At 37.2% G+C, this 24,488-nt stretch overlaps 1 protein-coding gene across 2 annotated transcripts in view; it reads right to left on the bottom strand.

Annotated features, from left to right (window-relative positions):
* Positions 1 to 5,617: 5,617 nt before the first annotated feature.
* Positions 5,618 to 24,488, bottom strand: part of ajap1 (adherens junctions associated protein 1) — a 59,268-nt gene continuing 40,397 nt past the window's right edge. For both annotated transcript variants that reach the window (XM_058388929.1, XM_058388930.1), the window contains exons 3-6: positions 17,224 to 17,311; positions 16,749 to 16,991; positions 13,131 to 13,254; positions 5,618 to 12,731 (exon numbers count right to left, since the gene is read on the bottom strand). In XM_058388929.1, the coding sequence (XP_058244912.1) occupies positions 13,182 to 13,254; positions 16,749 to 16,991; positions 17,224 to 17,311 (404 nt within the window). In that variant the 3' untranslated portion in view covers positions 5,618 to 12,731; positions 13,131 to 13,181. The remainder of the gene's footprint in view (positions 12,732 to 13,130; positions 13,255 to 16,748; positions 16,992 to 17,223; positions 17,312 to 24,488) is intronic.

Below are 24,488 nucleotides of genomic sequence, written 5' to 3' on the forward strand. Positions count from 1 at the left end.
ATTGGGCATAATCTGGGGCTATCATGGACACAGACTCACCCAAACTGGACAGACTGTGCAGTTTGGGTGCTCCATGATATCCTCATATTCCTGTCCTTGGCTGACAGAAGTAGATCTCGATGTGGTCTTCTGCTATTGTAGCCATGTGTTGTCCTTTCTGAGATGCTTTTCTTCTCACCACAGTTGTAAAGAGTGCTTATACAAGTTACTATAGACCACCTGTCAGCACATAACAGGCTGGTCATTCTCATCAACAAGGTTTTTCAGTTTACAGACTCCAAATCCAATCACAGGATGTGTTGTTTTTTTTTGCCGCTCCAAAAAAATCCAAGATCAGGAGTTTCTGAAATGCTCAAATCTATATCATTTCAATCAAATGATAAAAACAAATGAGAAATTGAGCAAAAATGCCACAACCTTTTCTTTGCAACCACTTCTTTTGAAATTGCTTCCCCCTTTGACATGTGAATATTCTTTTTTTTCCCCTCCAGGTCTCAAAGTTTCCTGTTCTTATTTAGTACTTACCTACTTGAAGTTCTGACCACCTTTTTCTCACCGTGGCTGGCAGTTACTCAGCTACTCTGAGAATTTACAGGCAAAGTGAGATACCATAGGACCATTTCTTACAGCGGAATGAAGTGTGTGTGAACACATCACAGCACCTCATGCTGTGAGAAAAACATTCACACTTCACTAACAGACAGACAGACAGACAGATAGATAGACAGACAGAGAATATAAGCATTAAAGAACTTTCCAGATGAAACTCAGCAGCCCAGAAGAGGAGCATTTTGTTTCACTGCCATGCCAAGTCTTTACATCAAAATTATTTTTATGAATACTTATTATTATGAAAGCTATGTGGAGATGGGCCTATATTTTATTGCTATTAGGTGCTAAGAGTTCCTGTTATTTGCCATTTAGTGTATAAAGTGATCAGGTGTGAAGACTGGAGGACACATACTGTAAAGCTGGTACACGAGGGTATCATCAGTCATGATGTATGGAAGTAGTTCAGCCACCACAAGGTCATTTTCTCCCTGATACATCAGTCACTTTTAAAGACATTAATAAATTCAAACCCATAAGAGCATTTTAAGGCCAGAACATAAATAGCTAAACCCTAGTTATGTATAAATGGTGCTTGTTTACTTGATACAGTCTAATATGTTGTTCATATTTAATGTTAAAAATCAGCAGTTTTAATTCACTGACTTTGGATACTATAAACAATGGGCTTTTAAAATATCAATGACTGAGTTGAAAATGAATGTACATTTGACTATAAAGCTAGAATTTTAGCTAGCTACTCAACTTTACTTCAGCTGAACCAGCAATTCAGTGAGAAAACTAGTGAGGTAAGTTTATCAGGTATGATAGAACATCTTCAGGTTGTATTTTATACGTTACAATTAGACTGATATCATGTATAAGGAGGTTATAATTGTATAATTGTGCAGCAAAGTACATGAGGCGAGTAGTTTGCTTTCAAAACTGTTATGACTTTCTTCTCCTCCCCCAACGCTGTGCACCTTCAGAGCACAACGCCACAATCTGTTTTGCACAAAGATTATGATTTCTTCTTTACAGTTTCTTTTCTTTACTTTTTTTTTAATACATGAAAGAAAGAATCAAACAAGAATAAAACAAGTCAAGTGTCCTTGTTGAATATATTTGAATAGAACCCATTCAGACAATTAAACATTCTCTGATTTGAAATAACCCATTTAAGCACATAGTTCGTTGTGTGTGTGTGTGTGTGTGTGTGTGTGTGTGTGTGTGGGGGCTTGGCTCTGGGTATTGTCAATGTTCTCAATATATTGTGCCCTAAGTATTACTTTATTATATTTTCTCAAAATTGGAGCAAGAACAGAGCACTCCAAAACAAACCATTCCTCCAGTAGCTGTATGACTAACACACGGAGCTACACTCCTTGAAATATAATCCATCTCAAAAACCAAAAACAAATCAAACATCATGTACTTCCTTTCTTTTCCTTTCTGAAACTGTTTTTCAACAGAAACGTTAAAATGTGGCAAATACCTGGATTTAAAAACCTAATAATAAAGTTTTTGCATGCCCAATCTACAGAAAACAAAGTGTTGTAAGGGTTTCTATTTAGGGAGCGAAGGCTGGCTTGATCCGATCCAACAGACGAGCTACTGTTGCTCAAATTGCTGAAGAAGTTAATGCTGGTTTTGATAGAAAGGTGTCAGAATACACAGTGCATGATGGGTCGGGGCTGTTTTGGCAGCAAAAGGGGGACCAACACAATATTAGACAGGTGGTCATAATGTTATGCATGGTCGATGTGATAACATATGCCATTTAACTTATATACAGTTGTTCCCTTTCCAGCATCTTTTTTTCCCTTTCTTGATACAGAGAAACTGCAAAGTTTTTGTTTATCACAGTGCACAGCTCCACAGCTTCCATTAACTTGTGGCTAACAAACATGGCCACCGCAGACTCAGACTCCTAACAGCCACCATCACTCACTGTCAATCCTCAACTTTTAATGACACACCTTTTTCCAGTTTAGTCTGGTGCTCAATCACCGTTTAGTTACTCTGTGTTTTATTTTGTTCTTCCTTAATTATATGCTCCATGCCATGATGTTATAAAATCAATATATATATTACATTTTGGACTGATTCTTGACTGTTTTGTGTTTCATTACTTTTGAATGTTCTGTGTTTCCTCATGTTTTGGTATTCTGATTCATTTTTTCCCCTTTAGTATTCATGTTTTTTATCACCTTGGTTGGTTGTTTTGTTTTCTTTGTGCAGCTTTCTTCCTAGATTATTAAACCCTCTGTGTTTGTATCTCACCTTGAGTTCTCATGTCACGACATTTCTGAAGACCTGCCTGTGGCTGAAAAGTTACAGCTTCACCTCTGACAGTTACAAAAACACTGAGACCTGAAACTCTACAGTAGAGTCTCACACATCATTACCGTCCTGTAATATTCTAAAGAATTAATCAACACCTACTGACAAAATCATATTCAATAATTCCACAATACTGTGGTCCAGCTTACTAGTAGCCAACACTTGTACAAATTTATTTTCTGGTAATCAACTAAACAAGCAAACTGATCACTGCCTATATTAGCAAATGTTTATCCCATCTATGGGTAAAAAAGTAAATCCATGACAACCAACATGAACCATGTCTTAATTGACATGTTTGCCAAATTCAGAACTACATTTGTAAATCTACTTCCAATATTTACACTTGGACCCCAGATTAATTATCAACATTTATTGAATTTTTTTAAATTTATTTTTTCTAAATTCTCATATATTTAAGTCATGGTTTGAATAAACCAAATGTAGGTGTATTTAATTATTATTATTATTTTTTTAAATGTTAATTAATATGTGTGAATATGAATGTCCTTCACTATTTCGAGATTATACTCGAAATATTTAGAAGAAATTTTTTGCAGCTCAATGTTGGGTTGTAGGTTTAGAGTTAAAGTTTAGCACTTGCAATAAGTCAGTAACTTTTGGAATGAAAAGACCTACTAACCCATTTACCCAGATATACTTTCATCTCCAAGACTGAACATTCTTTTCTGAGCACAATTTGAGTGTAAAGGGAAAAGGGGAACATGGCTGTATGTAAGTAGATGGCCAGAATCCTTGCTGGACTGATAGTTGAGAAGAGCGCTCCATAAGCCAGGTGAAATAGAGGCTGTAGTCGATGCTGCCAGCTGCCTGTGTGCCATGCGAGCCATTAGAGAGGCTGGTGAGTGGCAGACAGCTCTCGTGGGCAGCTCCCAGTGCTTAATTTCACTATGCTGAATGTGCCAGGCTTCCTGCTCTTGGCAGCTGCTGCCTTCCTCAATAATAAAAAAAATAAGGACCTGAGCCCAGGCTTGCATAATGCCAGCTAATAGATTAACGGACTGGTGAGGTGTGTGTGTGTGTGTGTGTGTGTGTGTGTGTGGCTGAACTGGTATTATAACAAATGTAATATAGACTACAATATGTATGTAGTGTGGATGTGAGATATTTTTGAGTGAATAGATTAATAGTCTTGCAGCTTAATAAAGGTCTTTGAAGCTGAATAAAGATGTTTGAAGCTAGGTCTCTATAGACAAGAAGATGGAAGGAAGGAATGTGTCTGTACAGAGTTAGTGAGAGGGAATGATGATAGTATTTAGTATTTGTCTGGGCACATACTAATATCATGTGCCAGGGTTTTTAACCTCTTAGGACCAATAGGGACAAAGAGAGAATAGAAAGAGAAAGAAAATATGGCTTTAAAAATGGACCATTGCTGCTTTCACTTTGCAAATGTTCCATCACTCTGATTATTCTGGAGGGATAAAGCATGTCCCTGCTCTGGTTTGTCTGGTATGGAGGAGTGCAGAGAAATAATGAGCAGTGACAGCTATGGGTCTAGTTTTCTAGCCCAGTTTTCATTCACTCTCATTCTCTCTCTCTCTCTCTCTCTCTCTCTCTCTCTCTCTCTCTTTCTCTTTCTTTTGGGTGAGAGATGTGTCCCAGAGACCAAAAGTTCTGTCTTGTGATGTGATTCCACAAATTACATTCACCTATCAAGAGTAGAGTGGACATGAAATAACAACTGTGGTCTGGAACATGCCATCTAATAAAAGCATGAATGTATCTTCAGTAACCTCTTTATCCTGATCAAGGTGCTTGAGGATCCAAGGTTTATCTCAGGAACACTGGGCGCACGGACATTATCAAGTCAAAGGCTAGGACTAGACAAGATAGAGTCACGGCTCTTAAACCACCAATACCTTTACTTTAAGCCAAGCATTTATTTCAACCCATTGGCTTTATTTGTGCATTACACTAATGACTAAGCTGCGTATTCTAAAAAGAATGACTTCTTTTCTAGCTGTGCATAAAACATATAGCACAAACATTCTCATTTCTCTCTAAGGAAAGACCAAGAACATATTTAGCAAAACAACTCACCAAGATCCAGATGTCCAAGTACAAATGCCAATAAGTCTAGAAAGTTTAAGGAAATCCACAGTGAGAACTCACCATCTATAAACTATTTTAACAAAATTACAAGACCTAAAACATAAGTGCACATATCCCACACCATTTACTCTAACATAAATTATTTATAGCCCTGCTCTTCGAGCTAACCTTAACTGTTTTTAACTGTGTCCTTTACCTTCAACTTAGTTATTTATAACACTACCTCAATGGCCAACCAAGCCTGCAGGAATTCTTGTTTGGGTCAAGTTTTCTTTTTTTTTTTCTGTCTTTTTGCATTGCTGGGACTGACTCCTCTGGGAGCCTCCATTTCTGTGCTTACCCATAAAGCTTTTCTTTGTGCCTTTATGCAAACATGTTTATGCATCATGTTGATTTGTTGTGTTTTGTTTAAGCTTACACTGTTACATAACAATAATAATAATAATAACAACAACAACAACTAAACAACATTAATAATAATAATAATAATAATAATAACAACAACAACAACAACTAAACAACATTAATAATAATAATAATAATAATAATAATAATATGTTAGTTTTAGCTTTCATTATAAAATGTATACAAACAAACAAACAAACAAACATCTCTGTTCCAATATACACTGAGGGGGAAAAATGCAACATTTCTGATTTAAATAACTTTTATTTTCAGTATCACTCCATCATCATTTTACAAACATTTGATTTTTTTTTTTTTTTTTAGAAAGACAGCCCATAATGTTGAACATTTTATTAATAGCAACATGAGACTACTAAATGTACAGAGTCTCTGTGGTGAGAGATGCATTTACAGTGGCCAAAACACAGAGAGCTTAAGAACAAGAGGAATTAAAACCAGTGTCACCTGGAAATGTAACTTTACCAATACCTATAAAAAAAAGAGAAAGAGAGAGAGAGAGAGAGAGAGAGAGAGAGAAAGAGAGAGAAAGAGAGAGTCAAAGACCAAAATTTAAAAAAAAGTACATCATACTGAGTTTTGACACAGTCTCTGTGTGTGCATGTGTTTTTCTGAGCTATACTTATAGAACTTGTACAAAAGAAAAAAAAAAGAGGTACTCATCAATATAGTAAACACAAATATAAAAAAGATGCACAAAGTACAATTTCCTTCAGGTTTATGGCGAGAATACTGGGTCTGGCTGCTTTTTTTGTGTGTGTGTGCCGTTAGAGTATGACGAAAAATTCAGATATGAGAATGATCCATAGAAACATCTAAAGACTTCATTCCTTAAGCCTCAGAAGAATAGTATAGTTTTAATAGGATCGTTTGCTCGGACAGAGCCGTAACCTCTTATGATCTGGGGGAAGATTCTGTCACAGTGTACCGTGTACTGGACATGTAGGTATTTGAGACTATGCTTTCTGAGGGAAGATCAGTCTTATAAACTTATCAGTGACATCTGTAAAGTTTCTGTGATTGGAGTATGCTTTTTTAAAACAAAATTTCCATCTGCAACAACATGATTATGGTAATATTTGTTTTCCAGGAAGGTGTGCACTGCCATTCAAAAGTTTCTGAACACCTAGAGATTCTTACACTTTATTACTTGAGAATTGCTGTTATTGCCTCGGACCAAAACAACATGATGTAGAAGAGCAATTAAATCTGGAAACCTTAGTTGAATTTATTAACCGGTTCCTCTCAGACCCTAATGATCCTGCATATCAGTGCTTTATTAAAAGCAGGTGCACTCGGAGGATAAACCTCATAAACAAAAAGAAACAAGCAACACCTCCTAGGATTAACTTTAAAATAGAAATATGTGATGTGCTACAAGTGCCTAAATAGAATAATAACAATGCTGGATTCTTTTCCTTTTTCACAGAGCTAGATTTTCCCAAGTCAGTTCACTAAATATTTGATAAACCTTTCTCGATTCATTCATACCAACTTTGAGAGTGTTCAAAATGTCATAAAACTGTCAGTGTTCAAGAACTTTTTAACCTCGCAGTGTATGGACAGTGTGTGTACATCATCGGATAAAAATCAGCATACACATATACTGAATGAAAAGATACACCTATAGAAATAACAGTTTGAATGACTATTTTAGGCAACGAAGCACTGAAATGCATTGCTGATATTCAGAACCTTCAAATATGAACCATTCTGCAATCCAGCGAGTGGGAAGTCTAGGCATTGGCGGTCAGCCAATCGCAGTTAGGGCATGACTGGAAATTAAACAGACTGCATGGAAGTAGATGCGTTTGGCAGTGTTTTTATCCACTTAGGTGCTGTCTTGAATTATAAAATCCTATAATTCGTGCTGGAGTAATGTAAAGTGTGTGGACGTTCCGTCAAGAGCCTGAACCTGTTATAGCTCAGTGTAACTGTTCATTTAGCAAACAGTAGCGGCATTGACCATTTCAGCTAGGAATTTTATCTTGCAGGTTAAGTGTTAAACTGGCACACAGCAATAAAAAAGGTCTGCAACTGAATCATGTACAGGGTAGGGATGCACCAATCCTACTTCAGAGCTCAAAACTTGGGTGTCCAGTAAAAAATAAAACACGATGTTATAGAAAAATCTATAAAAATCTATCATCAGCAATGGTGTGGTGTGCTGAAGCCTGAATTTAATATGAATATTAGGCTGAGTGTCTGCCATCCAAGCCTCTGTGAATTAGTAAATATTTATTTTTTAATTAATATTATTAATATAAACTTGTGTTGCAGCTTTACTGTCAGATCTGCTGTTATAGAAAATTACTCAGAACTTTCTGCTCCATCAGATTTGCAAATTTACTAGCGTTGTGGTGTAAGTCAACAAAAACAAGACATTAAATGCATGAGAGGATCGAATCAGAAATCCAATCAGATACCAGTTCAGCATTTGAGGATCGGTACATCCCTGATGATGTGTGCTAGTGCTCCATTCCGCTCTGATTCCCAACTGTGCTACTGTAAATCTGATATTTCCTAAAAAACTTTTTGTCAGCCTATATGCAAATTAGTGAGTGAACTCAGTTTTCCAGAGAGTGATGCCTCAGCAAACATCTGTTTAGCTATTGCACTGCAAAATGCAATATCTGTATGTCACACACACATACACACACACACACATACATATACACTACAAAGCAGTGACAAAGCTGTCACACTTGATCTTTGCTCTGTGATTACACTAAAAATACAGTATCAAGCCTTATAATTCCATGCTGTCCACCTAATAAGGCATGAATAAAAATAATACCCTTGTCAAAAAAAAAATTCTAATTGGAATTTCAATCATATTTTGCAACCATTCCAAAATGTATTATCTTGTAGGACAATACATAGAGATCCTGATTTTTACTAGGATCCATGTGGGTTCCTATTCAAGTCTATGTGGAAATTCGATGTGTCATCTTAAGGTGCATAACATTTTATAAAAAGAAAAAAGAAAAAAAGGAAAAAAAAAATTGCAAAACCTCTAAAAAAAAATTCTTTTAGGATTTTCAAAACCCCCAAAGCATCTCTGTAATTTCTTTCCAATAACAAGACATTATTTCCAATAAAATACAAGTACAGCTCCAATAAGATTATAAAAATCAAATAAGACTTTATGGGGCAAACTGAAATTACATTTAAAAAATAATAATAAAAAAAAATGACAATGTCCAATAGGATTGTAAAAATCAAATAACCTGAAATTCCAGTAGGATTTTCTTGACAAGGGTATAAAATAATAAATACAGAAAAAAAAATTGGAAGAAAAATCTGAAAATAAATAAATAAATAAATAAATAAATAAATAAATAAATAAATAAATAAATAAATAAAGGCATGATTAAAAAGGAGCATGTCAGTACATAAATAAATGCATGCTTGTTTTTCTATACTACAGTGACATATTCACATGGAGTCTGCTGTTGAAAAGGTCAATGAAAATTACGGCCTGTGACATTTTAATAGAATAAATTATTCATAACTGAGCACTTTGTTTCATGAGATGCAATCAGTGATACAAACACACAATCAGGCAGGCATTATGCTTCTCATATCACACCAGAATATGAGCCATCAGAGCTTTTGCTGGCAGTCCCCTCAGTGTTCATTTGTGTCAGATGTACCTATAGAAATACCTAGATTTTAATAAACCACTGGGGATTTTGTTGTTTATCATGCTGTATGCTTTAGCAAAGAAGAAACACTGAACTCCTCTGAAGCTATAAAGTGCAAAAGCCTGGATACACTGTAACCCTGAGCTCAGCACTGATTGTCTATCTCAGTGATCTCAAAGCTGTACAGATTCGAGCCTGGATAAAAGGTAGGAAAAAAGATTTTTTTTTTATTTCCTAACACGACAGGGCACCAATCAAATATCCAGTCTTTCCTCTATCCAAAATCACCTGCAAATCTTCTGCGCCAATAAAAACCAAGATCATCAGGGTGACACTGTAACTACACATTATTGCTTTGCATTCATGAACTTATTCAAACAGCCAATCATGTGGCAGCAGTGAAATGCATAAAGTAGTCATGCAAATCCAGCTCAATAATATGACCGAAATGGTTGTTAGTAACTGCTGATCTCCTGGGGGGAAAGACATCCAGCGAGCATCGGTTCCTTAGGTGGAAATGCCTTGTTAATGAGAAAGGACAAAGGAGAATGGTCAGACTGGATTGAGTCAAAGTTAACCAAAATATTCAGTCTTTACCACCACACTGAACTTAGGAGCTTGCTGAATTTGAGGTGGATGTACTACAACATCAGAAGACCACATTATAATCCATTCCTTCTCATCCAAAACCTAGAATCTTTGGCACAGGCACACTGAAACTATAGTGTGTTGACCGCAAAAAAATTCCAGGCATCTTCAACAGTCGAGATTGCGTGAGTTTGTGCCCACTGTTGCCTCAGATGACTGTTTATTGCTGACTGAAGTGGAACCCAATGTGATCTTCCACTGTTGTAGCCCATCCATCTCATGGTTAGCCATTATCCTCTAAGCAATCCCACCAAAAAGACATTTCCACCCGCAGAGCTGTGGCTCACTAGATGATTTTTTTGTTCGTTTTTTTTACACCATTATTTTCAATCTTATGAACTTTTATGAAATATTCCACCCAGTCCATCTGACCCCGAGAACATGCTACAGTCAAAATTACTCGTATTGTCTTGACCTGTATTTGCGTGACTGTATGCATTGTGCTGCTGCCACAAGCTTGCATGAATGACCAGGTGTAACGGTGTTCCTAATGAAGTGGTTGGTGAGTGTATGAGTGTACAGTGGTAAACAAATCCTAAAAACTACCTAGGTCACTGGTCAAGCTAAAAACTCCAGAATGGTCTCCAGTACCATGCTCAAAAACTGACCAGAAACATCCCTCCGGCCTAAAAATGGTATATAATGCATGTATGGCCAGCTAGTTAGCTACTTCACTGTTGACTAATTTCTAGCTAACACAATTAAGCTAAATGAATGAATATATAATTCCCAATGAAGAAATGGCTTGGGGTCAGTCTTGATAAGTCTGCTGATATAATGTTGTTGTATCACACTGTGTTTGCAACCTCGCCACAAAGTGACCAATTGTCCGCTATGAGGATTTATGCTCCTAAGTAGTAATATCATTCGAGTCTGTCTAGTGTGTTTATATTCTCTTGCTGTTAGGTAAAGGTTTAGGTTATCTGGTTGTTGAACGTACTGGTTCACTATGCAACTACGAAATATATCAGATAGAATTTTAATTTTTTTGATGAGGCCCACAAGGGGTCAATTTCATTTTTGCATCAAGGCAATAAAAACACAAGATTAATGGAGTAGAATTCCTTTGAATATCAATACCCACATATTTTGAGGTAGATATGTGGGATATGTGGTTTGTAATGGAGATGGAAGTGCATAAAGCTCTCGTGGTCTTTATTTTTTCTGAAGTGTGATGGGTTTATTAAACTACATGATTTTGTGTTTCTATATAGAAATTGTAATGCATTTCGTAGCACAATTTAATTTTATTCTATTATACTGATTATGAACTATATTCTGTGTTGATCTTTTGTCTATGATTTCTAGGTAGGATTTGTTTTCTAATTTTTTTGTTTGTTTGTTTTTTTGCAAAATTACCCAAATAAATAACAGCCATCATTTATATCTCTTTGGCCTTGTAATCTTTTGCAGTGATTCATGAAATGAACATCTCACACACACACACACACACACACACACACACACACTTAGATTCCTTCACATTTCAAGTGTTATCATGGGTCATTTCTTTCCTTTCCACTGATTGGATAGTAAATTCATTTTATTTACCATTTCTCAACCAGAAAAGGGTTCGAAAAGAAGCACAAAAAACTTTAACAGATTTCTGTACAGATGATCCATACAGTTTCGAATAAAAAAAAAAAAAACAAAACATTTTAGCATCACACCAGGTGACATTTGGTACATACATCTTCCTTTCTGAAGCACACTAATAAATAATATAAATGTTATGAATGTGTATTTAAAATGACTCGAATGACTTGGACTTGGCACTCAACAATGACTTGGCACAAAAATAAAGCATGTGATGTGTTTGATATTAAGCCCTAGAATACTGATAACTGTACACTTGTCTTTAAAAAAAAAAGAAAGAGAGAGAGAGAGAGAGAGAGAGAGAGAGAGACAGAGAGAGATAGTCTTGTAAAGTCTGATGCACAAACTGTGAAAATGTATTGCGTAACCATTGTGGGAAAATTAGACCGACCCATGACTAAGGCTCTTTGACAGTACAGCTATAATACACAAACTGTGACCATAGCCACCCAACATATCATTTAGAAGTAATGGCACCCCGTAGCAAATAAAATGGCTTCTATGGATGAACAATCATCAGGAACGATGATTACTGAATCATCAATAATAATAACGTTGAGGGTCTTAAAAATGTCTCCTCTCCTTGACTGAATGTCATATTAACAGTTCCAAGAGTTGATGCACCACAACTGAGTAATGAGATGTGTGTGTGTGCGTGTGTGTGCGTGTGTGTACAAAAATAGAGAAGACTATTCTATTTAAAACAGGGCCTAATAACAATACATTAAACTCAAAAGTCGGCCAAGGTTCTCGTCATTTAGTTTCTTTTACCTAGTCAAAATCAAATAGTGCTCCTTATAAATATTTTTGGACGTCTGCAACACATTTTGTTCAACTATTCAAAACATAGTTCAAATACATATTTATACTTTCTATACAAAAGAAGGATGGGTTAATATAGAAGAACTGTCACAGAAATGACTCGTCGTTGTATCTGTAGTTTTTCGATAAACTCCCAGACGCGTCCCATCTGTACATATTGGCACATATTGGCGTTATTGGCACGTAGTTCTGAAAAGTCTGTTCACCCTTTTCACAGAAAGCAGCCCATCAGGAAACAGCATTCCAACGTCTGTGGCGGTGATCTTCCTCCATTACTTCTACACATACAGTAATTTATGTATATAATATATTAACTTTAAGTCTATGTATCATTTCTAAATGACCGGAAGTCTATATGGAAAATAATTTGGAGTGGGAACCATAGAAGGACTCTCATCTGTGATCAGTTTAGAAAAATAAACATCTTCTTCGCTCCATGTCCAGGAAATCCACTGTTTGTAAAAAAAAAAAAAAAAAAGAAAGAAAGAAAAGAAAAGAAAAAAAAGGAAAGAAAAGAAAAGAAAAGAAAAGAAAAAACGTTGTGTACGTTCTAATTCGTCTTTCTGCAATGCATGGGCTTTTGTTAAATTTTCTTTATTTGAGAATTCAAGGTGTTCCAATGGGACTCTGTAATTTGGGGAAATTGGGAAAAAGTTACAATTAGGACATAACATTACAAGCACTTTGCAGCACAGCTATTGTTTCATTAAATTCTATTACAGCTACTAATTACCGCAAACCGAAATGTTCCACAAATAGCATGTAATTACGGGATGTTTTCCTATCGTAAAACCCTACTTCTAAAGCAAGCAATCACTGAATATAGTCTATTTGTGTTGTCTTCATAATTACAGTTTAAGTGAAACAGTGTATGCCATAACTAGTGGTTCTCTCACTAAAAAATTTGCATTGTGCTATACAAAAGAGAAACATCCCCTGTTTTAGAGCATCAAGACTCAGTGGTGAGCCACAGCCTGCATGTTTATCTGGCTACAATTGTGAAAGAAGTGAAGAAATGGAACATACCAGGGTCCAAAATTGAGGAAGCTGCAGTTACCCACGGGTAGTAAAAGGCCCTCAGCAGGAGATCTCGAACCATTTCTCGGACACGAAGGCCACAGGGATTAGCTGCCTTTCAGTTGGCGATGGTCTGGAATAAACACAGTTATCTCTAAGTAAACATCTCTAAATTTTTCTTTTTAAAAAATATGGCTTAATATCAACCCTTGTTGCACTCCCAGACATTTAAATACGCTATTTTATATTCAGAAAGACTTTCATATATCCTCCCAGTGTCGTTTATTCATCAGCTAAACACTTCACCAGGTTAAAGCACCCATAAACATATCATTTTAAACCATTAAAATAATATATGCACATTATATATGAGCAGCAGCATGACACAACTCTTCACCTATATTTTCTCTTGACTTTTCTCTCTTGAAAACTACAGGCTAAATCAACTGAAGGAGAAATAAAACCTGAAAAATTGCATTTCGCGATTCTGACTCCACTGAGACACACGACTAAAAGCAATAGCTGTTTATTGGTTTCATTTAAATTAAATTCATTATGTAGAATATATAAATTATAATTCACCATGGAAATCTTTATTGAAGTCTATTGTTCAATAGTTTATTGTTTTAAGCCATAGCCTCAGACTAAGTGTATTATGTAGCTGTTATGGACTGGAGAGCTTGCGTATGGGCAGATTTTGACAAATCGTTCTCAAATCACCTATAACAAGGTTTCGGTTTTATTTTCAGTTTTAAATGAGCCAATTTAATCATTATAATCTATATAATCAGTTATGCAAGAGAATGAGAAGTCAGAATGTGTGTTTTAGTTCAGATATATCCATCCATCCATCCATCCATTCATTTTCTGAACCACGTATCCTACAAAGGGTCATAAGGAAAATGGAACCTATCCCAGAGGATTCGGGGGACAAGGCAAGGGACACTAGGGATGGGGTGCAAGTCTGTCTCAGAGCAATTCAATTCAATTCTATTTCCATAGTGCTTTTAACAATGGACATTGCCTCAAAGCAGCTTTAGAGAACATTAGAAATATAATACAAAAGGTTCAAGATTACTATTAGACTTATATTTGAATTTATTTATATTAATCCCTAATGAGCAAGCCTGAGGCGACTGTAGCAAGGAAAAACTCCCTTAGATGTGGAAGAAACCTTGAGAGGAACCAGATTCAAAAGGGAACCTAATCCTCATTTAGGTGACACCACAGAGTGTGAATTACCATGAACACCAGAGAGTGTGATTATAAATTATTATAAACACTGGAGGGTGTGAATTACCATAAACATTGGAGAGTGTGATTATGAATAATGTCCTCTCTACAGTCATATACAGACAGTTGTGTAACCAGGAGCTCCAGAGCAACTCATAAATTAGCTCGACATCTGAGTTCATCTAAAAGCACAGTCTCTCTCACACACAAATTAACACACTACAGACAATTTAGAGATGCCAGTCAGTCTACAAAGGCATGTCTCTGGACTAAGGGAGGAAACCAGAGCAACCTGAGGTACTGGGAGAACATGCAAACTCCATGCACACAAGGCAGAACTGGGAATCCAACACGCAACCCTGGAGGTGCAAGGCAAAAGTACTAACCGGGATCAGCTATACTGTACTATCAGAATGATTGTTCACTGGATTTGTAAAAATTATATCATGTAGTTAAATCTCATCTGTTGATGCAGGCTATATAATTGCTTTATAGTTGCTGTAGTGTGAGATTAGTTTTCTCACCTTACGGCAAGCTGTACATAAAATGTAATGTGAGGCAGGGAAAGGACACTCATTTAGAAAGGACGGTTTAGCAGTGGGGGGAACCTGACAACCTCACATTTGAAAATATTTGCACAGATTTATAACTTGGGGTAGTAAATGTGCATCCGAGATACAGACTGCATTGACGAGCATGAAACACCGTGTCCCACACCAGCTGCTCAATTCACTTCAGAATAAAATGAAACGACCCTCCAAACAGGCCATCCAGGTCAGACGAGGGCAGAATGCTGAGAATAGAGTGGTGAGAGAAGGAAAGAAAGAAAGCTCTGAAATGAGTTCTGTTTCATTACGTGATTCAAGATTTCTTCGTACCTTTCTCCCACAGTGTTTTTTTTTTCCTATTCCTTGCTTGAATGCAGTGCATCCAAGGAAATAACACTTTTGCACACCGGGCTTTGAGTGGATTTGACAGTTCCAAAGTCCTTTATGTAATATAGGACTGTCAAACCCACTGAAATGTTTGCTCACTGTTCAGAATGTCACATCATTACATGCCTTTAGACTAATTGCTTAGTCTAAGATAATATTCCTTAATGCATGATTGTGTCTGGGGCTATTCAACTAATTGAAGTGTAAAACGCAGCTAAGCTTTACAAAACCAGCACACATAAATACAACACAAAACATACCCTGGAGAAAAAGTGGAAAGAAAAGTCAGCTCTCCACCAAGCACTTTTTCAAGCAGGGGATTTAGAAAATGTGGGAAAACAACTGAAACAAAAAAAAAAAATCATAACAATGCTTGAGGCATGAATCTATAAAAACTGTAAGTGTTTTGTAGAAATAGGGAATAAAACCAGGCTTGCAGCCTATGATCTTTACTTGTAACTCACTCTGTGATTTAGTGACATACTTAAAGTCGCTCCAAAAAATAATAAAGATAGTGAATAAAACATGTACACACACTAAGACAATGTAACCGTCTCATACGCCTGTCATGACTGATTACTTATGCTGTCAAAACGCTCTGATCCACCTCAACCTTGAAGAATTAACTGAAGAATTAACGAATAAACATTTTAAAGTTATTTTAAAGCAGAAACTAAGCTTTAAAGGCACAACTAACTAAATGAGAGCAAATCATGTATGATGAAGTGTAATTGTAGTTGGGTTCCGTTATGACCAGTGTCCTATTATCTGTGTTGTGATCTGACATAGAACTAGAACACACTTCGCAAGGACAAGCATATGACATAACCAGTCAGTTATGAAAGTATATAACAACTGTTATATGTTCTGTTATGACCAGTGTCCTATTATCTGTGTTGTGATCTGACATAGAACTAGAACACACTTCGCAAGGACAAGCATATGACATAACCAGTCAGTTATGAAAGTATATAACAACTGTTATATGTTCTGTTATGACCAGTGTCTTATTATCTGTGTTGTGATCTGACATAGAACTAGAACACACTTCGCAAGAACAAGCATATGACATATATGCAATAGTCACTGTTACTATTTAACTGTTATTCTATCTATCTATATTAACGATCAAATGGATTATGACATATTTATGTAAATAAATATTATTATTTGCATAGGCATGGATTTTAAAATAATACAAAATCTCAAAAATCTAATTATAAATATATTCTTTTTGGCATTCTGCCTCCAGAAAGGAAAAATAAGTTCTGGTAAAGCAAATCCCTTGGTGTATGTAAAATATATTTAATCTTAAGAAATATAAGCAATTTACATTTGAAAATCTGTCATTCTTTTTGCTTTGGGTGCATGTGTGTGTGTGTGTGCGTGTGTATGCATCAAGAGATTTGCGAGCACTGTTAAATATGTTCAGGCGCCCTGCACAGGATGCGTCTCTCACCTGCTCCCATTATAGGTGGTCTTGTAAATCGGTGTGTGTTGGATCATCTCGTCTGTGTAGACGGGCACAGCGGTGCGCACACACTCGTGGGAGCACTGTAAACTGTCGTTGTAGGCGGTGAAGATGTCCACCTTGCTGGACACGCGTGCTGGCGTGAAGTCAGTCAGGTTCTGGCAGCTCTCTTCCTGCTGGTTGATCTTCCTCTGGTGGCTAGTGTGGCGGCCATTCCCCGACTGTGCACAGCTACAAAAACACGCACCAAATTCACAAAGCCAACATAAAATCATACCTTGAACCCCCGTGCCTGTTTTACACTTAACATGTATAGGGGAAACAGACACACACACACAAAACAAAAGTTTGGGTTGATATAGTAAAGTTGTGGATGTAATAGAGAGACAAGGACCGGGAGAGACAGACAAAAAGCACAGGAATGACATTAATTACAGTTATGCTAGAAAAGAATCTTTCCTACCAGTTTTTAAGGACTAGTGTTGTTATCAAGGCTGCGACGACCATGATGAGGGAAACAGTGATAGTGATGATCTGATGCACTGCCAGACCTGCGAGTGTACACACACGACAACAAACAACTTCAGTTCAGTTCAATTCTGGTCTGATCTAGGCAGCATGTAGTTGTAGTTAGAAGCCCACAAGATTAACACTGTATAAAAAGTAATCATTAACAATAAAAGGTATTACAATAAAGTTTTATGTCAAATGTACAGATATGAAAGTCAAGTAAAAATGATAGTGTATTGTTATAGTATAATATATTCATCACTGCAATATCACTGCAAATCAACACAAAGTTTTTCTCTATGCTATGATGAAGCATGTCTATCTTGATAGGTGTTATCTTCAGCAGGTATGAAAATGATGGAAATCATATTCCATGGCTTCTAGAGTTACCAGATATCAGCTCACTTCAATATGATGAGGTGAGATACAGGATCGAGATACTCTCTAACACCATCAATACTGAGGTAATCTTCCGTTCAGCACGTTGTTATTTTTTCCTTTAAATTGTCACCCATCTATATTCTGCTATTATTGTAATATTCTCAAGCACATCACCTCATGTTTGAGAAGCAAATGAAAAAAAAAAGAAGCTAAAACCTATCATGATGTGCTGATATCACTCAGCAAACCTTTTTCTTCAGTTAGAGCCAAATGTTCCAAAAATGACAGTGAAGGTTATTACAGCAAACTGCACATACTGAACAGCCAGTTCTGCAGCTCGGAAATTTATACCCAAAGGCCCAATTGCTGCAAGTGACAGGAACAGAAGCTTTACACGATGCTCTCTGTTAGTAAATTCATGCAATTTTGTGGTAGGATTAAATACATACCAGTGCCATTCCTGGCTACAGATAAACCATAAGGCCCTTGGGATTTTAGAGTTAACCCACAGAAACCCTCCATGTCCTATCTGGGCAAATATTGTACGCCTGCCGAGCACCTGAGAGCAACTTCAACCCCACTGAATGATGAAGAAGAGATGTTCTAAACGAGGCAATCTGCCACCAGCTTGACATAATCGGTCTACACATTAGCAGAAGTGGGGTGCTGCTGAGCGATACAGCCTGCCGAGGAGAGCCACGGATTCATAAAGTTCTGCTTCAGAAGCAATAACACACTCCATGACCTGAAGACACCTGGCACGGACACTTCACTTGGCAAAGCGGCAAATTGAGCACGGAGGCCAGCAGAAGTCCACTGACAGAATATCATCAATAACGCTTCCCCACTCTTTACACAGTCGTCTCATTTGTAGTTTATGTGATATTCATTACCCTGGCAAGGATAGGAAATGAGACCATGTTTCGTAGGCTAAATCAATACATTTTCTTGTGCAAACGTAACCTTTTAAATGTATTTGAACTGTCATATTATGAAAGATTGAAGCTTTGAAAGGCCATATTCAATTGTCATTCGATGCCAGTGCTCTGGAATGCATAGTAGATGACGGTTCAAACGTGTAGTGATGTGACTCAAACTCAAATGAGTGAGACTGAAAGAGCTGCAGGGCCTTGAACTCTGTGTTTACGGTATGATCAAGGTTATAAAAAAAAATAACGGAATAAGAAATAATAAGGAAAAATAACTCAAATGTATAATCTTGGGTGCTGAGTGCTCAGCACTGGCTGAAATACCACATAACCCTGCCCTTTTGCTACAAAAGCCTCAATTCAATTTTCTTCAAAAGTGAGTAAGAACTTAAGGATTTGTAAACTGAGTTACATGCCAGACACACAGTGCTTCAAAATACACAAGTACCACAGCCTCAGGCTATGTTTTTTTTCCTTTCCAATAAGCAACTTGATCAAATTCACCAAATGTTGCAGTCCAGCACATGCCAAACGACTAGCATTATTTAATATACGGTAATAAAAGCTATGCTTCAATGAACAGAGAACAGGGATTGTCTTGCTGGACAATCCGTTCTAATAAGTGCAATGTATCTCCACTATCTTGCTGTTTTCACACACTTCTACCGCACATTTAAGCTCAGTGATACATCAGGTGATGCTGAGGATCATCTGAGGTATCGCTAAAAATGCAGGTTTTCAGGTAAAATAGTAGCAGTGGTAAAAAAAAAAAAAAAAAGACTGAAAAAATGATTCATTCCTTCATTGATTCATTCTCCTTCTCTTTTTTTCTGGTGGAGGTCACAGTGAAAAGTAGCTGATAAGGTCTTTCCAGACGTCTTTATCCCGCGCCACAGACTCCTCTTAGCGAATCCACAGATGTTCCCTAACCTAACTGTGAGATATGATCTCTCCAGCAGGTCCAGGGTCTGTGGGAAGGTTTATGTCCAGTGGGATGTGCTTGATATGCTTGATACAGCTCTTGGAGGTGTGCTTTACCAGGTGCAAAAACCACCTCAAGAGCTTCACATAAGAGCTCTACTTCAAGGCTCTCCAAGATTTCCAAGCTTCTTTGCTTATCACAAGAACCCTGCAGAAGAACCTGTTTCATTGCCTGTACTTTACTCTATTACCCACAAGTCAGGACCACATGTGAGGATAGGGATGTAGACTGTACAGTGTTAGATGATCACTAGCCATTTCTGAATTTTACTTCCAAAGGAATTGATCTAAACCTGATTTTAACATTTTCAAATATAGTTAGCAATTCTTAATGAGAATAAAATCCTGATTCCATAAGAAACAGCTCTGTTACACTGACCTGACAGAAAGAAACATCACCAACCAATCAATGTATTTTCTTAACACAACCTACAATGTTTTTAATGCATCAGAGGCTTGTGCAATGTGAACTTTATCTTCACTACAGGGTCAACAGAACAGTCTATCTATAATAAATGATACGTTATATATGCAAGGTACTTCATTTAAAAAGGAATAAATGCATTGGAGAAGCAGCTCAACCCACTGAGTCCCATTGAGAGGCAGAGTCTTTTACACATGAACATGGCAGTGATTCATGATTCACAAAAAAGTGACTCAGCAGCAAGCACGTTGAACTGAAACCTTGTGCTTTCCCATTACTCACAAAAATGCCTGCAGTCACATCATGGAGAAGGTTTAAGATATAGAAAATGCATAATAATGCCATTATTAAATCCAACACATTCATCAGAAAGTACTGATAAATAAAGTTCTCATTTAACGTTCTAAAGGCAACAAGAAAGCTTAAAACTTGCTCACAATGCTTTGCCACCTTAGATTCTCTAACACACTTTATAATACAGTAACCTTGATAGGGTACAACAGTCAGTGGCCTGCACTTTTTAATGAGCTGTTGTTGTTTTTTTTCCCCCTAGCTGTTGTTGTTCTACTGTCTTGTTAGTGCTACATCCTAATTTCTATGCGAGGCTTCGTCACTGTTGCTAATTAGCCTTGAGAATGTGTCACCATCACCATTAAATCGATTTATGTGTGTCAGTGTTTCTGATTGTAGGGCTGAATTGATAACCATATGTGGGCTGAGAGATTAAGGCAGGCAAGCGGGATGTTTCAGCAAGCCAGGCAGGCTGAGCCAAGCGCCACACGATGCTGAACATGTGAGAGTGAGTGTTTTTATTTCTGAAAAAAAAAAAAACCCTCAGATTAAGCAGGCTTAATGCAGCAGTCTTACCAAACACAGCGCCTCAGCACAGCTGTCAACATGATGGTGACTCAAGTGGTCTATTAGTAAACACAAAACGAGTATTACAGCTAGGGTAATGTCCAAATCAGGGACAAAAAAAAACATCATAATTCATGATTTTACTAACAGTGTGTCTTTATGTAGAGTTAATTTTGGGTAAGGAATAAAACAGGACAGGTTTGTAGTTATAATCTTGTAAAGTTAGAGGTAAAATCGACCAGAAGTACATAATACTGTAATTTCTAGTATACTGGCAGAGAAAATTTCATATTGTGTGATACAATGCATACTAAATATTAAAACTCAGCTTGAAATATCTGCATAAAACCAAATCACCATGCCGGGTGTTGCACCGTTCTGCACTGAGCCTGTACTCTGAACAGTAAGGTGATAAACAGTTGATTTCTACAGTGGCACAATACCACTGGCCCAATTGTGAAACGCTCACAGCACCATAACCAGCCCTGACATTTCATTGACTTTATATAACAGCAGCCCACTTGTGCCAAGGCAGTTCAGATTGAATAAGCAGCTCTACAGAAGTTTGATTGCACCTAAGAAGCAATGTTCTACAGTTTGACCATGTAGGTAGCCCTTTGTAATGTTTTTTTTCCTTTTTCCACTGCACTGTATTACCTGCTGTCAAGGGGGTTCAAACACTCATTTAGTCCATATCGATGTGCTGAGCTGTCCTGATTGCTTAGCTGACACTTTGGCCCGTGTGCTTCTGCATATGCATGAGGACAAGTTCACTTCCTTTGCCTCTATTCAGTTGTGCGGTCACAGCAGGTTAATGTCATCTCCTTCTCGCTGGCTAGAAAACATCCTGCACACCAATATGTTGCTTTGAGGGTGATATACACCTCCACCACAGGATTTAAACCCATTAAAAAAGTCCATATTAGAAATGGTTATTCCAGTGTGACGTTCTTAATGCAATTTGGAAACAATAAAAATGTAAAAAGGAGTAACAAAAATATATTATGTCCCCTGTATGTACCCTGCAAGGCTATTGTTTTTCCTCTGAATACAGTTGGGTTTGACATCGAGAGATGAACATTAGATTAGATATTAGAACGATAGATCAGACTTTCAGCTTTCAATTCCTGATATTAACATCTACATCTGTTAAACATTGTTTAGACCCACCCATTTTGTGCCATAAAACATTTAATAGTTCTGAATATCTACTCTTACTTTTTGACCCTTTGTTTTTTTGGCCTGTGAAGACAGCATTATTTGTTAAAAAGGTTAAACTAACATGAAGACCAGGCAGCTGGCTATGGGAGAAAAGCAAGCCATTTTAAAGCTGAGAAAATATTGATATTTAATATATAAAATACATGTCCGCTGTTGGTCTAGCAGCAGGATCCTGCACTCTCATTGCCATGACCCTGGTTCAGGCTGAGGGGTTAAACTACCACTGAGGGGTTAAACCTCAGTGTCGGTCCCAAGCCCAGATAAAATGGTAGGGTTTTGTCAGGAAGGGCGTCCAGAGTAAATCCCGTGCCAAATCAAATATGCGGACCAGATGATCCACTGTGGCGACCCTGAACAAGGAGCAGCCAAAAGAACAACAGTATAAAATATAAATACAAAACTAATAGAAAAATCTGATTCTGAAAAATAAAGAAATCACATATGTGTACTAACAACCAGATGTCAACAAAGTTGGCCAAGGAAAACAACAGAAGTTGGTGACAGAAACATTGTGAGAGTTGCGAAGAAAAATCTCAAAAACAACAGCCAGTGACGTCATTAACATCCTCCACAGGGCAGGGGTGAAGATTTCACAATCCATTGTTCAAAGAAGACACAGAGAGCAGAAATATAGAGGCCACAAGGTGCAAATCACTCAATAACACAAAGAATCAGAAAGCCAGATTGAAGCTTGCAGACAAATACAGAGATGAGCAATAAAAGTTCTGGAACCTAGACTAACCCTTAACAAAAATGACAGAAAAGCCAAAGTGTGTAGAAACAAAGGATCTCCTTTCTTATTTATTGTCTCAGATTTATATTTGGACCTCAAACCCAAATGTATTTAGTGTATAACAAAAAGAAAGGTATTGTTGTTCCAATACTTTTGGATGGTACTGTACAATATATGTATATTAAAAAAAACACATTTCCATTGCAGAACTCTCATACAGGTGAGCACAAAGATTTGCATATCTCTGTATAAGACCAAGGCATGTAATTCTAAAGCAACAAGACATTTATTGGTTGTATTAGACAGATATTCTTTCATCATCAAGGCAAAACTTTGTTTTCTTTTGGTTGGCCTGGTTATGTTGAAAATTTACCATATTTTAAAAATAAATTATAAAATAAAGGTACATTATTTTTGAATTTTTATGAGGAAACCACAAGGAAACCATAAATCATATGCTGATTTCACCGGAGCTCATGCCTCTCATCATTACATACAGTTATAAAATGATGGGCATTATTTAAATATACAGTTTTAAATGATATTTAATTGCTATAAAGATGTGCTCTGCATCAATCCTCTCCCCTCTTCCCCCTTCACATCTCTCCTTTCCTCTTTCATGCTCCGATGGATGCAGGAAGCCAGAGGGTGAGGTGGAGTCTTGTTTACGATGGAATGGCAGAGTTTTTATGAGACTTGTGTTTCGTGCTCGACCTTGAACAGGGCTCAGATCTAACAGGCTGATTCACCTCTTGTTCCACATATCGATTTCCATCAGGGGACTCATTCCCTAGCCGTCATAAGTAACCCATCACATTCATGAGACAAAGCTGTATAATACAGAGAGGGACTGGTGCTAAAGGTATGTCCATTACTCCCTAGTTTACAGAATCAAAGAGAAGGGCATTGTGTCATTTTGTTCGGCCCGTTGCTGAGGAAAGGTAAATACTGTATAGTGAAACCAATTTTCAGAGAAAATATCCCTGGCCAAACAATTTTCACTATTTTCTATACATAATGTGGGTAAAAACTATTGATCACTACTGTTCCAAACAACCAATCACTTATTACCACTGTTTCCAACAACCAATCACTGATCAGCACTCTTCCCAACAACCAATCACTGAACACCACTCTTCCAACAACCAATCACTGAACACCACTCTTCCCAACAACCAATCACTGATCACCACTGTTCCCAACAACCAATCACTCTACACCACTGTTCCCAACAACCAATCACTCTACACCACTGTTCCCAACAACCAATCACTGAACACCACTGTTCCCCTCAACCAATCACTGAACACCACTGTTCCCAACAACCAATCACTGAACACCACTGTTCCCTACAACCAATCATTTAACATCACCATTCCCAACAACCAATCACTGAGCACTACTGTTCCCAACAACCAATCATTTAACATCACCATTCCCAACAACCAATCACTGAACACTACTGTTCCCAACAACCAATCACTGAACACTACTGTTCCCAACAACCAATCATTTAACATCACCATTCCCAACAACCAATCACTGAACACTACTGTTCCCAACAACCAATCACTGAACACCACTGTTCCCTACAACCAATCACTGATCACTATCATGTCCAACTCACAAATTTCATTGTTCTTAATTTTAGACACTCGTCTTGACAATGTTTTAAAGCAATAAGCATGTCC

This window comes from Hemibagrus wyckioides, linkage group LG05 (assembly GCF_019097595.1).
Source record: "Hemibagrus wyckioides isolate EC202008001 linkage group LG05, SWU_Hwy_1.0, whole genome shotgun sequence".
Classification (NCBI taxonomy): Eukaryota; Metazoa; Chordata; class Actinopteri; order Siluriformes; family Bagridae; genus Hemibagrus; species Hemibagrus wyckioides.